Source organism: Typopeltis vanoorti, chromosome 9 (assembly GCF_054136105.1).
Source record: "Typopeltis vanoorti isolate ZY-2024b chromosome 9, IOZ_Tvanoo_1.0, whole genome shotgun sequence".
Lineage (NCBI taxonomy): Eukaryota > Metazoa > Arthropoda > Arachnida > Uropygi > Thelyphonidae > Typopeltis > Typopeltis vanoorti.
In genome coordinates, this window is record NC_143557.1 from 46,274,855 (window position 1) to 46,290,353 (window position 15,499).

Consider the following 15,499-nt stretch of genomic DNA (forward strand, 5'->3'; position numbering starts at 1 on the left):
GTGGGTTGTGGATAACTGGGTTAAGTATTTTTTGGATTTTTTGGAGCGGGTAGCCGTTGGCTGAGAAAGTGTCACGGATGTGATTTAGTTCAGTGGTTAGGGCTTGATCATTAGAACAGATTATTTTTGCCCTGTTGAATAATGTTTTAATTAACTCCATATTGTTGTGAGGGGGGGGGGATTGTTGGTGAATGTATCTGCCTGTATGGGTGGGTTTTCTATAAACTGAGAAAACCAAGGTTCCATCAGGTTGGCGGGTGACTAGTGTGTCTAGGAAGGGGAGGTTATTGTTTTCCTCTTTTTCCAGGGTGAACTTGATTCTAGGGTGTTGGTTGTTCAGGTGTGTTAGGAAGGAGAGGAGTGAATCCGGGCCATGTGGCCAAATAGCGAAAACATCATCAACGTAGCGAAGCCATATGGTAGGTTTTTGTGGGGTTGAGTTTAAGGCTTTCTCTTCAAACATCTCCATGAAGAAGTTGGCCAAGGGTGGGGAAAGTGGTGAACCCATGGCTGTCCCCTCTATCTGTTTGTAGAATTTTTCCTGCCAAATGAAATAGCCTGAGTTTATTGTAAACTGAAATAGGGCTGAGATATCGGGAGGAAATTTAGCTTGGATTAGCTCTAAGGTTTCTTTGAGTAGGACATTTGTGAATAAGGAGGAGACGTCGAAGCTGACCATTATGTCATTATGTTGGAGTGTAAGGTTTTCTATACTGGCTTTGAAGTGGGCTGAGTTTTTTATGTGTGATGGTGTATTGCCAGTATAGTGTGAGAGCGCTTTGGCTAAATGCTTGGCTAGTTTGTAAGTGGGGGAATCAATGCCATCCACTATGGGACGTAGTGGCACATTTTCTTTGTGTATTTTTGGGAGCCCATATATGCGGGGGGGTCTAGAGTTATAGGGTTTTAGTCTGTTGGTAATCTCCACAGGCCAAGAAGTGACCTTCTTAAGGAGCCTATGGAGTTTTCTAATTTGTGAGTTGGTGGGATTGTAATCAATGGGGAGGTAAGTGAAACGATCTAATAATAAAGCCTTGAGCTTACCTGTGTAGTCTTTAAGATTGAGTACCACAGTGGCGTTCCCCTTATCTGCTTTGGATAAGGGGAACGCCACTGTGGTACTCATTCTTACCATTATCTTATCTTTACCATTAAAAATCAGCCACATGTAAGCCCCATTATGCATTAGCATGTAAAGTAAAGATACTTCTTCTTCTTAAAATGGACACCATTTTGAGCCCGGAGATTCTTCGCACCCCTGTCCCATTTAAGGGACGCCAGGAACTTGGGGCCAATTGTAAGGGTTTGCTTGCCATGGTGGTTGTTCTGGAGATAAGGTAGAGCAGTAGTTTCTCCATTTGCTTTCTGCTCTGCAGTATTACAGACGTACACAATATAATTATATTGTCATCTGCAAATCTCTGATCACAAGCTTTTCCGTCATCATTTGGCTTCAGCCTAGTGTCAGTACTGACAATGCTGCTTCCCAATGTCAGGGGCAGTGACCCCAGCAGGTGCTTATTTAATGGCGGCACTACTCGTCATGTCACCGAGTTGTCATTGGGCTTTGTGAGGTTTTAAGTGAAACAGAGTTGCCACTTCTGCTCCCCCCACGCCCTGATAGCTCAGTCGCTGTTGGTCCACAGCTGCTTATTCGCCAGATTGCTCTGCTTATATCACAGCTGGCCTCCATATCTGAAGGCTGTTCCCCGATCCGCCACCTGGGGATGCACCCGGTAGTAGTCAGCTCTGCCCTGGGTAGTAAAGATACAATAAAGCAATAAAACAATAAAGGCCAATGACTAAAGAGCACCTTGAGTCTTGTCAGTGTAGCACCGTCAATTGCTGACAAACCCAATGACATCGACAAAATTAATGTTACTGATAAAAAAAAGGGTATATTGTACAATTTTCATTGAATCTCACTACATGCTTCCTGTGCAAAAATAGATGAATTCGGAGCACAAGCTATTTATTGACCTCAATCAGCCCTTTTTCCTTTCCTTCCATAAAACAGCTTCTGAACATAGTTAAAAGATCCGAAAATCTCGAACACCACAATACTATGATTGAAACTTTCTCTTCCAAAATCCAAATGCTGGAAGCTAAGCTCAAGCCACTCAACAATCAGTGCTGTACTGCAAGTGCACCCTTGGTGGGTAATGAACTCTGCAACTTAATCACATCAGTTGTGCACGACCTAATCAAGGCCGAAAACAAAAAAAAACAACAATGTCATTTTGAACTTTCCAATGGAAAATCGTAAACTGCTAAACGAAGACATCAGCAAATTAGCAGGAGAATGCAATTTCAATTCTAGACATATCATTAGATGCCATCGTTTTGTACCCATAAATAAAAGAAAGGACGCCTCGTGAAAGTGGCCTATGACACACTGACAAGCACATCCAAATTAATAGGAGCAATTAGTAACAAGTTCAAGGACACTTGACCCCATTCGCATATACATGCTCAACCTGACTTCATATGAGCCCAAAGTGAACAATGACAAATTCAAAGATAAATTGAAGAAAAACACTAAAATGGAGACAACAGTCGGATCATCAACTACTACAAACAAGTTAAATTAGTGCAAAAATCAAGTGACAACACTAGTATCCGCCACGGAGAGAGCAGTATGCAGGCCCTGCATAAGAAATGTGCAAGACCTTTGCAGTCAAATATATGTCCCACAGAACCTTTCACATCCACTTCATTAACATCTGTGGCCTCGACTCCAACCTTAATAGTGTCCACTACCATCTTCAGTCTACCAAACCACACCTATTTTTGGCAGAAATTCAAATCTCACCTCCCCCCCCCCCCCCAGCACTATACATCCCAACCTTCCAAACCACATACATTCTAACTCCTTGCGAACCCAAGGGTGGCATCTGTGCATTCACTCTAACATATCTTGCCAGAGAGCACCCAACCTAGAATTGCCCAACTCTGAACTTCTTTGGTTGAAAATATCCCCACTCGGTCAAATTCATGTGCTGTCTCTATCGCTCTCCTAATACTGCCTACCACTTTGAACGCTTTAATTTCCTCTGCTTAAAACTGATTTTCTCCAGTCCCACTTTCCTAACAGCGAAATCATCATCCTGGGAGATTTTAATGTCCACAACACCAACTGGCTTTCCTAATCCAGTTTTACAGATCTTGCAGGCAGAGATGCTGAAACCTTTGCCATCACTAATGACCTTACAGAAATTGTTCACATGCCAACCAAAACATCAGATTATCCACACCACTTCCCCAGCACCCTAGATCTCTTCCTGACCAATGACCCTTCCAAATACATAGTGAATGTAGTGAACCTCCCCCCCCCTGGGTAATTCTGACCACAATCTAGTACTCATCTCCTCCCCCATGTAACAATGCTTACACAGCCACTCCCATACAAGAGTAATTTGGCATTATAACAGTGCCAAGTGGGACAGCTTCCATGACTTCTATGCCTCATTCCCATGGTTGGACTATTGTTTCCAATCTTCCAACCCAAACATATGCATTGAATATATCACCAAAGTAATCTTCACTGGCATAGAAACATAGATTCCCCACACTACTCTGAAATGCCATTTGCTAACTAAACCCTGGTTCTCCAAAAGATGTGAAAAGGCTGTGTGAATGAAAAATCAAGCATACCACAACTGACTTACATCAAGAACTCTATCCTCCTTTAGTGCTTACATTCAGCCCAAAATAGACGCAAGAAAACCATCAATGATTCCAAAACAGAATTTGAAAGAGCAAAAAGCAGGAAACTTGCAAAAATCGCTTTCCCAAATGCCAGCCGAGTCTTTTGGTTTTAGCTGAATCAATCAATGTTTTCTTCAGAGTTTGCCACTGAGACTCCAAGGTTAGTTCTTGTTTTCAAAGTGCTTCATTTTTTCTTTAATAATGTTTATCTAATTGAACCTACAGTTGTAAACGTTGCTCAACTTGAATTCTTTTTAAAACATTGTTCTTAGCGCAATTGGAAGAACAATGGAACATTTTGCCCTTCGATTGGAAAAGACCTGAGTTTGATTCTCGTCATGACAAGAGGAATCCTTATATGGGCTTTTTCAGTTGAAGGTGAGTTAGCCGATCTCATACGGTGGTAGCAGGGTTTTTTCTCCCGAAAACTCGGGTTTTTCATCCTGCATACAGACAAATCGGTCTTCAGAACACATGCAACTTACAGACAAAAAAATACTACTGTTGGTGATGATGGGCGATAGATATTTGATGATAGTAGTGTCATAATTGGAGAATTAAATAGTAGTGGAGAGAATGTATTTAGCGAAGTAAAGTAGTGTGCCCTCCCACAATGAGTCCTTGAACTCCCTGGAGGTGTCACGTGGTAGTAATAGTAATAATTGTAATATACAATAATATGATATTAATTTTATCCCACTTAAAACTAGTGATGGTTGCTTCCAATTGCAAAGCTGCTGTATATTCTTGTATCCTGAACTAACCAGAAAATATCACTATTGACAATAACATAGTCAATGAGGATTTTCTTATTTCTTCTGTCTTCTTTTCATATGAACTTGTGCACATCTTTATGTTGGAACATGGTGTTGGTAATGACTAACCCATATCCTGAGCAGAAATCCAGTAGACACTTCATGTTTATTATTAGCTCTGTCCTCGTCTGAAAATTAGGTTTTAACTGGGAGATGCTCCAGCTGGCATGAAATCTCATTGTGCTGTACTACGTTTATTTTTGGTTTAAGCCCCAAACAGAGTACATTATTTGGTTAGCTAAATTTTAAACAGCCAGCCTATCTTCATTCATTAAATTCCCAGTGGATACTTAATAACAGGAGCACACTATGTGAAAGTGAGGATTAGATCCCAGGTGATTGTCTGCATTCCTTAAAGGTGATGTGGAGGTCTCCTCCCAGTTGTCTAATGGCAATCCTTAAGCAATTCCACCCAGGAAGATATCAAGGTTAAATAATTGCAGAATCATATAATTATCATATACAAGTAATGATATGTTGCAGAAAGATTAAGAAATTGTATTATAATTTTAATCTTTCATTCAAGTGTAAGCATAACCGCGAGCTGAAAATTTTCCACAACTCTCTCTGATCCAGATTATTTAATAATATGGGGTGAGACACCATTTTACTACTTGAATATACAATAGTAAATATATGACTTTTGCACTGATTTAACCTTGGTATCTTTCTGGATCAAGTTGTCACTGATGAGACCTCATAAAAGTAAAAACTGGTGACTCTGTGCTATTCATAAAAATGAATAGCAATGAAAGTTTATCAGTGACAAACTCTGAATAAAACATGAGCTGATTCAGCTAAGGAGATATGCAGTGGCGTTGTCTACAAGGATAAAAAAATAAGAATATCATAGTGGACATCATCACAGTTTATTCACAATGTGATACAATGTGAAAAGGGAAAAGAGATTTATATTAAAAATTAAATATTGCAAATTATGGTCTTCCAAGTCTGTCTATCTTGAGCTAACTGGTAGATGTCAGAGAGAGTTTTACAGTTCAGCCTACTGATGGTTTCACATATGTATTGCCAAAATTGTTTGAACGGTCTTCCTATACTGCAATTGCCATCTTTTGGTTTGTACAGGATGAGGGATTCCAAACAGGGTGAGACTTCAGGATGATTGAGTTGATGCCCAAGCCATCTGAGTATGTAGTTTTTTGACTATATTGAAAAGTAGTTCTTGCTTGGCCAGATTTAGCACAGCAGAGCCAGATTTAGTGACATGGTTTATCCAAGGATCGGTCTGAGACATGTAATTCCAAAGGAGTTAATTAGAACTGTAGTTTTTTTTTGCTTATTGTCCAGGTTTAAGAACCATACAAGAAAATAGATCTACTGGTTGCATGATATAGTCTTAATTTTGTCATTAATGATATTAATGATGATTTCCAGATGGGGCAGAGTTTGTTATGGAAGACCAGAGCCAGCTGTTTATGTTTTCTAATATCATTTTCTGTATTGTTGATGTATGATCCAAGATAATGAAAGTCCTTTACTGTTTCTAATGGTTTATTGTTGATATGAAGTATAAAGTTTTCACAACCTATTGAGAATAATTTGGACTTTTGGATGTTGATCTGCAGACCAATAAGTTTAGCCTGTGCCTCTAGCAGATTGAGATGTTTTTGTGCATTTGTTGGTTCTGTATCAATACAGCTAAGATCAGTTATTTGCATGGTGTGGTGGATGTTCTGATGTTAAAACCAAGATCTTCTGTGTTGATGGTCTGGAAGATGTAGTCCAAGCATACTAAAAACAAATAAGGTGGTAGTACATCTCACCTTGCAGGACTCCTGCTGTCACCGGAAAGGATACAGATGTTTCTGTTCTAAAGATTACTGTAGCATTGTAATCTTTATAAGGTGCTGAGATTGCTTGTATGAGTTCTGAAGGTAGACCATAGAAGATGAGTATTTTAAACATTGCTTCTCTATTAATGGAGTCAAAGGCTTTTTTGAGGTCTATAAAGGTTAAAATGAGTGGCAAGTTTTTATCACATGAGCCTTCTATGATTCTTCTGATGCAATGTATCTGTTCTACTGTACATCATTTTTTTAAAAATCCAGCTTGGTTTTTTCTTAAAAGTGGTGTTAACACATTCGCTGCCACACTACTCGGGCATAGTTTGTTACCGTACACCAAGCATTTTCACTTCTTCAAGGTCAGTATGGGTAATCTCGTTGCCAGCGGTAAGCGTCATACGAGTATATTCATAGTTGGCTTGTGAGGCTTATATACCATCTATGAGTATACACACTTTCGCTGCTAGCTCTGCACGCGAAGCATTTTCACTTCTTCAAGGTCAGTACGGGTAATCTCGTTCCTGCCGGTAAGCATCATACGAGTATATTCATAGTTGGCTTGTGATGCTCATATACCAACTACGAGTATACTCGTAGTTGGCAGCAAAAGTGTTAAGTAACGTTCTATTCTATTGAATATCATCCTATTGTAAATTTTAACTGTGGTTGATAGCAAAGTAATACTTCTGTAGTTCATAGCTCATAGGGGACACAAGAAGTTAAAGAAACAATCCTAGAAAAGAAGAAAGTATAATGAAAGTTCCTAGCAAATAAGTCACCAGGTGCCCTAAAAGAATACAGAGAAAAAGGCAAGAGAGCTAAGCTATGTGTGAACACAGCTAAACAAAAAGTTATGGTAAGACTTTGGTAAGAATAAGAAAGTGGAAAATGTTATAGATGCTGTTAGAAATGGAGGAAAGAATATCATAAAAGGAATCAATGTGATTCCTTTTATGATACTCTGAAAGGAAGAAATGTGACATGAAAAATGAATATAAGGATATCCTAGATGTATGCAGTAATACTTCAAAAGACTGTTGAATGAAACAAGCAGTGACAAAACTATAATAGAAAATTTTCAAGAAAAATGCAAATAGGAGAAAATATCAATAGCTCAAGTAGAAAAAAGCCACCAAAAACTTGAAATATAAAAGTTTTTCAGTTGCTATACTGCATAATTCAGTTCGTCTGGTCAGAAGGTTGAATTTCGGATGACTATAGTAGAGCTCATACTCCATATCTATAAAAAGAGAATAGAGCTGAAGGTGAGAATTATGGAAGAATTTCTCTACTAAGTAAAAAAATTATGTGAGCATACTTCAAAAGAAATTGATAAAAATTGTTGCAGAGAAACTTGAAAACAAGCTGGGTTCTGGCCAAACAGAGATAGTCAAGATCAGATTTTTGCTTTACAACAAGCAGTTGAGAAATCATGGGAATATGACAAGAATCTGATCTCAAGTTTACTAGATCTGGAGAAATGCATGTCACAAGTTGCCCAGAGAAAAGCTTTTTGATGCACTACAATTATATGGGATAAATGGAACATTATACACAGCAATACATATATATTTAGTCTATATTTAAATTGAAATTCAGCAGTTAAAAATGAAAAAAAAAAAAAAAATACAAAAACATGGCTTGATGCAAAATTTGGTGCAAGACAAAGATGTGCCAATCTTATTCATCATCTATGTGGATTACATTATGAAAGAAAGTGGTATTAAACCTGATATTAGAATCAGCAATATCACAATTAGCTCTTCACTTTATGTAAATGATGTTGCACTCCTCCTCAAAATACCCAATGTGAGTCTCCAGGATTCTCTGTCTAAATTGAATAACTGCTGTAACAAATCTGATGTGGAAGGCAACAATAAAAAGACAAAACTATGAATTTTGGCAGGAACATCTTCAGCTGTATTCTGAATCTGGGCCCTATTAAGCAAGTCAAATATTTCAGCTATTTATGCACAGTTTTTAGTGAACATGGAAAATTAAATCTGGAAATAGACAACAGAATAAGCAAAGCTGGTATAGTGAAGAACCAGTTGAATAAATTTATATGGAATAAGAGAGAAATTAGCCAAAACACTACATTAGCAGTATACAAGACAGTGTTCAAACCAGCTTTATGTTATGGATCTGAGAACTGGATTAGAAATAAAGCACTAGATTAAAGATTAGAGACCACAAATATGAGAGCTCTGAGAAAAATTAACAGATGCATCAATGGTAGAATTTGCATTAAAGAATATGTGAGCAGGGCTAATCTAAGGTGGTGAGTACTGACAAGTAACAGACTAATTGATGATGATGATGATCAGGAAAATAATTTGCTCAATTTAATTTATAAAAATCAACTAGTTCATGGAAATCCATGGGATGTTGCCTACTAGTATATATTTACTTAAATTCTCCAAATCACTAATATTTAATGACATTATTTTCTCTTGTGTAAATTGTAAGTTCTGCTCTTTATTGGCAGACATACACCTAAGTAGCTTTTTCCAAATTCCCGACATTTTGGAACCTTCGGGAATCAAGAATGGGAAATCGTATTTCCCGAGATTTCTCGAAATAATCTTTTTTATTTAATTTTCTTTGCTCATCTGTAATAATGGCTATAACAGTAAATGTTAATAAGCAGAAAAGCCGTAGAGAAGGTGGGGCAACTGGGGTTAGTGGCCCCGCCGCAGTCTTTCAGAGGTTTCGAGACACTCCTATATGTAAAAGATCAAAGCAAAAAATGAGTAAATAAAATTTCCTAAATAGAAGTCGACCGGAATTTCATGACTAGTGCATCTCTTGCCCTGGGCGCTAATCAGGGGTCACTACAGTATCATTTTGGCTAGGTTTCTGTTATATTTCAGGTTTTCTCAAAATATAAACAATGTAATTAATGCAAATGTATTTAACCAAACCTTATAGCATACAGTGAGTTTTTACATATATCACACAATGTATTAACATTCCCAATCTCATTTAAATATTTTATTTATTAAATTAAACATTAATAGAAAACAAATGCAAATATTATTCGTTTGAAAATTAAAAAATACTTCACACAGTTTTTATTTGTCATTTTTAAAATGAAACTTTAAGAAACATAGAGCATTAATTGCCCGATCAGACAATCGTGATCTTCGCTTTGTAAAAAATATACTTGATGTGGAAAAATTGCTTTCATTTTCTGTAGACGTTGGTTGAATTGTTAAGAGTGCATCTAAAAGCATCTTCAAGTTGGGAGTGAGAGAATGCGTTACTTCATATAAGCACATTTTCTTCCTTAGAGAAGCAAATATTTTGTTTGCATGCATAGGGCTAGGCTTTGATGTCGGAATTGATATTGCTTTAGTCAATTCACTCTTCAGATCAGATTCTGATTTAATGTCAGAACTCTCTGTAAGGACATCCTTTATTTCTTTTATTGGAACTTCTTCTGTTGAAAATGTTCCTTTAAAAACTCTTTCCATTAATCACTTTGCCAATCGTGCAATTTCAATTCTTACTTGACAAGGCAAAAAATTCATCGTCTTCCATCTCACATAAACAACTAACGTTGCTCAAGTACTTTGTGAGAGACACAAGATCTCTATTTCTATGTTTAATCAATTCAAATTTTATTTCCTTTAAAAGCATTTGGCTCATTGAAGAATTCTGTTTATCTAAATTACTGAACAGGAACTTAAAAATCCTTCACTTGTGAGAATATTAGCTTCTCTATTGCTTAAGGCTTCAACTGCTAATCTTACAGGTTGTAAGCAATTCAACATACCTCTTAATATTTCATAATACACTTCTTTCCATAAGTGATCGAGTTTCAGCTCTCATAAAACAATCTTAATCGGATTTACGATCTTTAAAAATCTCTCTACCATTCTCTCCAGTGTGTTCCAGCGTGTTTTATAGTCCAAAATGACTTCTAGTTCCCTCTTTTCACTCTTGGTTATTTCTTGCTGAAAAAGAGAATTTTTTACTGGAGAATATTTAAATATTTTTATAATTCTTCGTATGCTGCTAATTGCCGAAGATAGATCATCTCGCAAATCATACTGATCAGCTCGGGCCACACCATCTAACTCAGAATCACTGTTATCATCTTTATTGCATTCAGAATCTGTATTGAATTCACTATCATTGCTACAAGTCACTAATGCTTCATCTTTCAACTTTTTAACATAAAATACTTTTGTTACAGCTAGATGTAGTGCATGGTTGTAGCAGTACTGTTGAATAGTCTGTGATAATTGCCCGAATTTTTCCATAACAGCTGCACAGTCGCTTGTAATTGCAACTGCATCACTTTCAAGTTTTAACTGAAAGTTTTCTAATCTTTCCTGAAGCAAGGGTAACACTTTTTCTGCAGGACAGTTACCATGTATTCTTATTAAACCAAGGTTCATAGAGCATTGCAGTATACGTGAACATTCATGTATCTGCAATTCTTGCAACTGGTCTACTCATCTATTGAAATACTCAGTTTTTTATTATCACATTTGAATACTTCCACTTTCTGGATGTACAGTTGTTTCACTTTACTATAATAATGCTGTGTGTAGAGGCTTAAGTGCTGTGAGGACATCATATTGGAGGCTTAATGGATTGTATACAGCACTCAGAAAGGATTAAAACAGAATTTAATACTTCCTATATATTTCATCTCAGTAAATGAGACATCTTCAGGGATTACAAAAAAACCAATGTTACATCAAAAACAAATAACACACAATACCAAGACCAACCACATGGTTGACACTACAGTCCTATCTAGGTGGAGCGCCCTCTAAGGGCAGTTGTAAGTGGCAACTGAGAAATTATCACTAATAACCTAAACTGGACTTTTAAAATAGTTTTTATGTGAATCCTACACACAAAGGGACAGTAAACTTGCATCACATTGATAACTAAGAAGAAAGAATGGGCTAAAGTGCTATGTAATTTGGAAACTTTGTCCTAACTTTTACAAGTTTTCCAATAAGCAAGGTTGTGGTCTCAAATTGGACAATGAAATTAATCTGTCACCTAATGACATTCACAAACATCCATGCTTATGGGAGATTCAAATCCACAGTCTGTTGATAGTAAAGTGGGCATACTTATATACTCAGCCAACCAGACTCAACTGACTAGAATGGTCAATCCATACATCACTCAAAAACAATATGAAAATATTACCTATAAACATTATTTAAAAATACATCTATCACTATTTTGGTGCAAAATATCAAATATGAATTCAGGGCTAATAAACTTACCTCAATTCTCAATAAAAATGCTATATCGAGTAACTTTCCAGCTATATCTACCATGACAGGAGACAGAGGAGATGCATGAAAACTAGAAGCACTATTAGTAAAACATCCTTTCCAAACTGATTCTAATATCCTGCAAGCCACAGTTGTTTCGAAAACTTTGCATGAACTGCTATCTGCCCAGAAATCTGAAATTATAAGCTGTTTATATCCTATTAATAAATGATTCAGTTCCATTAAGTCGTATGTTGGATCAGTCCATTCGAGTGACAAAAAGCGGTCTATATTCAAGTGAGATTCAAGTGTAAAATTAAGGTGGGCTATGAAGTTTTGAAGAAGTTCTTCTGGTAGTTTGGATTTAAATGTCTTCAGTAGCTCTAGAGTCTGAAAAAATATGAAAAAATAAACAAAAATATGATTCTTTGATGGTAAGGCTTATACACTGGTTATTTATAACTGTATTTTTTTTTAAGGAAATGACAATATATAATGACTATTAATTACAATAACTTCATAATAATGAAGGGGATACAAATCCTTTGATGTTTATCTGCCAGTAATCGAAATTCTAAGAACTAGGACTAAGATCTATGAGTTTCATACTAAAAAACTATCGGCAAATCCAAGTGTAAGTAACAACTTGGTAGTACAACACCAAGGCAACTCATATCAAAGGTGGAGCAAGCTCCCTCACTATCCTTGATACTTTCTCATAATGTAAAAACACAGCCCCTAGGGAATGTAATACTGTAATTACATTATGAGGAGGATTACATCCCCTAGGGGCTGTGTTTTTACGTTATGAGAAAATATCAAGGATAGTGATGGAGCTTGCTCCACCTTTGATACAAGTTGCCTTAGTGTTGTACTACCAAGTGGTTACTTACACTTGGATTTGCCGATAGTTTTCCGGTATGAAACTCATAGATCTTAGTCCTAGTTCTTAGAGTTTCGATTACTGGCAGATAAACATCAAAGGATTTGTATCCCCTTCATTATTATTAAGGTTGCCAGAAAAATAGCCTTTTGGCTTTTATTCTATACAATAACTTCAATTAATACTTCCAATATATTTACAGAGTCAAAGTGTCATCATCACGGAACACAGTACAATATAATATGTGCATGCAAGAACTAACACTGGAAAAAAGAGCCTACAGCCTTAAACAGTGCCCCTTAGTGAGCTAAAACAGGTGGTACTCACTATTCAGTTGAAGTTCTGAGGACAAGTGCTTACCAAATTTGGGGCAGTTTTCTGCAACCAGATTTGCTGAGGTTTGGGAAGTTTCTTAAGTATGAGGCAGATTATAGGAATAGCCACTTATATTTGTATTTGTTGTGGTGGTGGAGTAGAGTGGTCTTCTTCCAACATATCCTGCAACTGGTGGCAAAGCATGGTCAGAAAGTCCCAATTAGAGTAGCAGTGAAAACAGATGTAGTCAATGTGTTTAGGAATTCAGATTTTGGCTGTTCTACCTATTTGGCCATAACAGGACAGAGTGCAACTGCAAGGAACTTGGGAAATACCTGGAAGATCTAGGGTATGCAGACGGTTTTTGGCAGAGTGAAATAAGGAATGCCAATTTCTTTACGATGTTTGTTAACTTTTGGATGTGCCCTGGATATCTAGCATGGTGTTAATAAATTCAGTGTAGTCCCTGTTTTGGGATTTTAACATTTTTTGAATTTTGTGGGAGTTGTAGCAATTGGCTAATGAAATGGTGAGAATGTGGTCAAGTTCAGTGGTTGGGACATTATTATTATCAGAACTAATCAATTTTATCTTATAATATCAGGTTTTTATAATCCCACATTGGGGGCGGACTGCTGGTGAATGTGTCTGCCTGTGGATTTTCTATAAACGGAGAATTGCAAGGATCCATCAATGTGTGTAATCAAAGTATCTAGTAAGAAAGGGAGACTGTCATTGTTATTTTCTTTTTCTAGGGTGAAATGGATCCCAAAATGCTGTTAAGAAAATGCTGAGAGCATTCAGGCCATGAGGCCAAATGGAGATCACAATCTACGTAATATAGCCAAACAGTGAGTTTATGTGTAGCGGCAGGGGCATGGCTGAATAACTAAATGAAAAATGAGCAATGTGAAAAGAATGAATGGAGACCGAGTTAAAAGCCTCAACTAATTCTATGTATTTCAGCTTCAGTTTATAAGGATTATAAATAATAGTATTCAACTTGCCTTATACTTAAAAAATATCAGATCATCTCCCTCTATACGCTTCATTGCTAAACTGACTGACTGTAAGAATGAAATCATATATATGAATATGATCTGATGGTTTTTTTTTTTTTTTTTTTTTTTTTTTTTAAAGGTGTAAGGCAGGGTGAACACTTATTTAAAATTCATATGAACGGCATTCTAAAGCTAGTGACATTAAACCTAACAATTGGAGACATTAAAATTAGTTATTTACTCTATGCAAATAATGTTATTAAAGAAATAACCTACAAGTCTTCCAGTCTTTAGTGAAATTAAATAACTTTCTTCCAGTCAAATTCTTACAGATTGATATGGAAAAATTATAAGAGTTCACTGCCAACTGATGCAATGACATCAAATTTAATTATTTTAGAAACAAAGAAATTACTGACCTAAGACCAAATAAGAATGTAACTGAATTCTTGATATATATCCACACTAGGGGAGGGGATACAGGATATAATGATTCTAATTCTAACTTCCTACTGACAATTTTACTCCAAATTAATCTGTTATCTGTCAGGACTTCAGTATTAATACATCTTAATCCTGTAAGGCACTTCTTACTCTGTTAATCCACTTAGAGCTTGATCTTTCTCTAGGTCTTTTACCTGGCAGCCTAACAATAACATTCATTTTCCAGACCTTTCCTGTCCCATTCTGTTTAACTAACTATACAATCTAAAGATTAGCTATGCCTGCACATTTCTGAATGCTAGCAATGTTAAGTTCCTTCATAATATCCTCCTTTTAATATGATTTCACCACTGATGTTATCTATTCATTCTCTAATATTTCTCACAACATTCACATATATAGAGTCTGTCATCAAGCATTTTATTCTAAACCAGGTCTCAAATCATTACTTAAAATTTGTTCAAACACTGTATGCAGCTAGTTTAGTGTTTTGACAAAATTCACTCCATTTCATGCATAATTATTCAATTAATGCCCTACCATAATAGCTTTGTTGATTCTGCTATTTATTTCCATGTTTAATTCACCATCTTCACTAAAAACTGTGCTTAAGCAGCTGAAATATTTTACTTGTACTACAGGTTTTGGATTCAGGATGAAGTTTTCATGTTCCTGCCAATTTTCATAACCCATGTTTTTAATGCAGATTTTCATACCAAATTTATCACACATTTAGGTAGCTCCTTCAATTCTAACTACTGACAATTTGGATATACACTATGTACTGCTGAATATAATGTCCCTTTTAATGCCATAAAATTGTAGTATTTTGAACAGTTTTACTCTTAGAATCTTGTCATATGCCTTTTCATATCTACAAAATGTAAATATAGATCCTTGTTTATATTCCCATGATTTCTTAGCTAATTGTCTTAAAGTGAAAATCTGATCCAAGCAACTCTACTGGCATGAACCCAGCTTGTTCCTTTCCAAGTTTCCCTTCCACAACTTTTCTTAGTCTTTTATCAAGTAACTGTGCATAAGTTTTATGTACAGCATCAGCAAGCAAATTATTTTGCAATTCTCACATTGTTTTATTTCCCTTTTTTATTGATGAGAATGATGAGAGATCTAATTTTATGAACCATGACTTCTGAATTATAGAGCATTATAGGCATTTCTGATCTAGCGCCAGCTGCCTTTTCACATTCAGGTTTTGATGCTCCTGCATCAAAACCTGAATGTGTTAATATGTACTGCTGACTGCATTCCTCTTTAA

The 15,499-nt window shown here is 36.3% G+C and overlaps 1 protein-coding gene across 3 annotated transcripts in view; it reads right to left on the reverse strand.

Annotated features, from left to right (window-relative positions):
- The window catches only part of LOC150103013 (DNA-dependent protein kinase catalytic subunit-like), an 847,149-nt gene extending 835,269 nt beyond the window's left edge, over positions 1–11,880 (reverse strand). For all 3 annotated transcript variants that reach the window (XM_090397444.1, XM_090397443.1, XM_090397442.1), the window contains exon 1: positions 11,587–11,880. In XM_090397444.1, the coding sequence (XP_090253570.1) occupies positions 11,587–11,820 (234 nt within the window). In that variant the 5' untranslated portion in view covers positions 11,821–11,880. The remainder of the gene's footprint in view (positions 1–11,586) is intronic.
- Between the last annotated feature and the right edge of the window lie 3,619 nt (positions 11,881–15,499).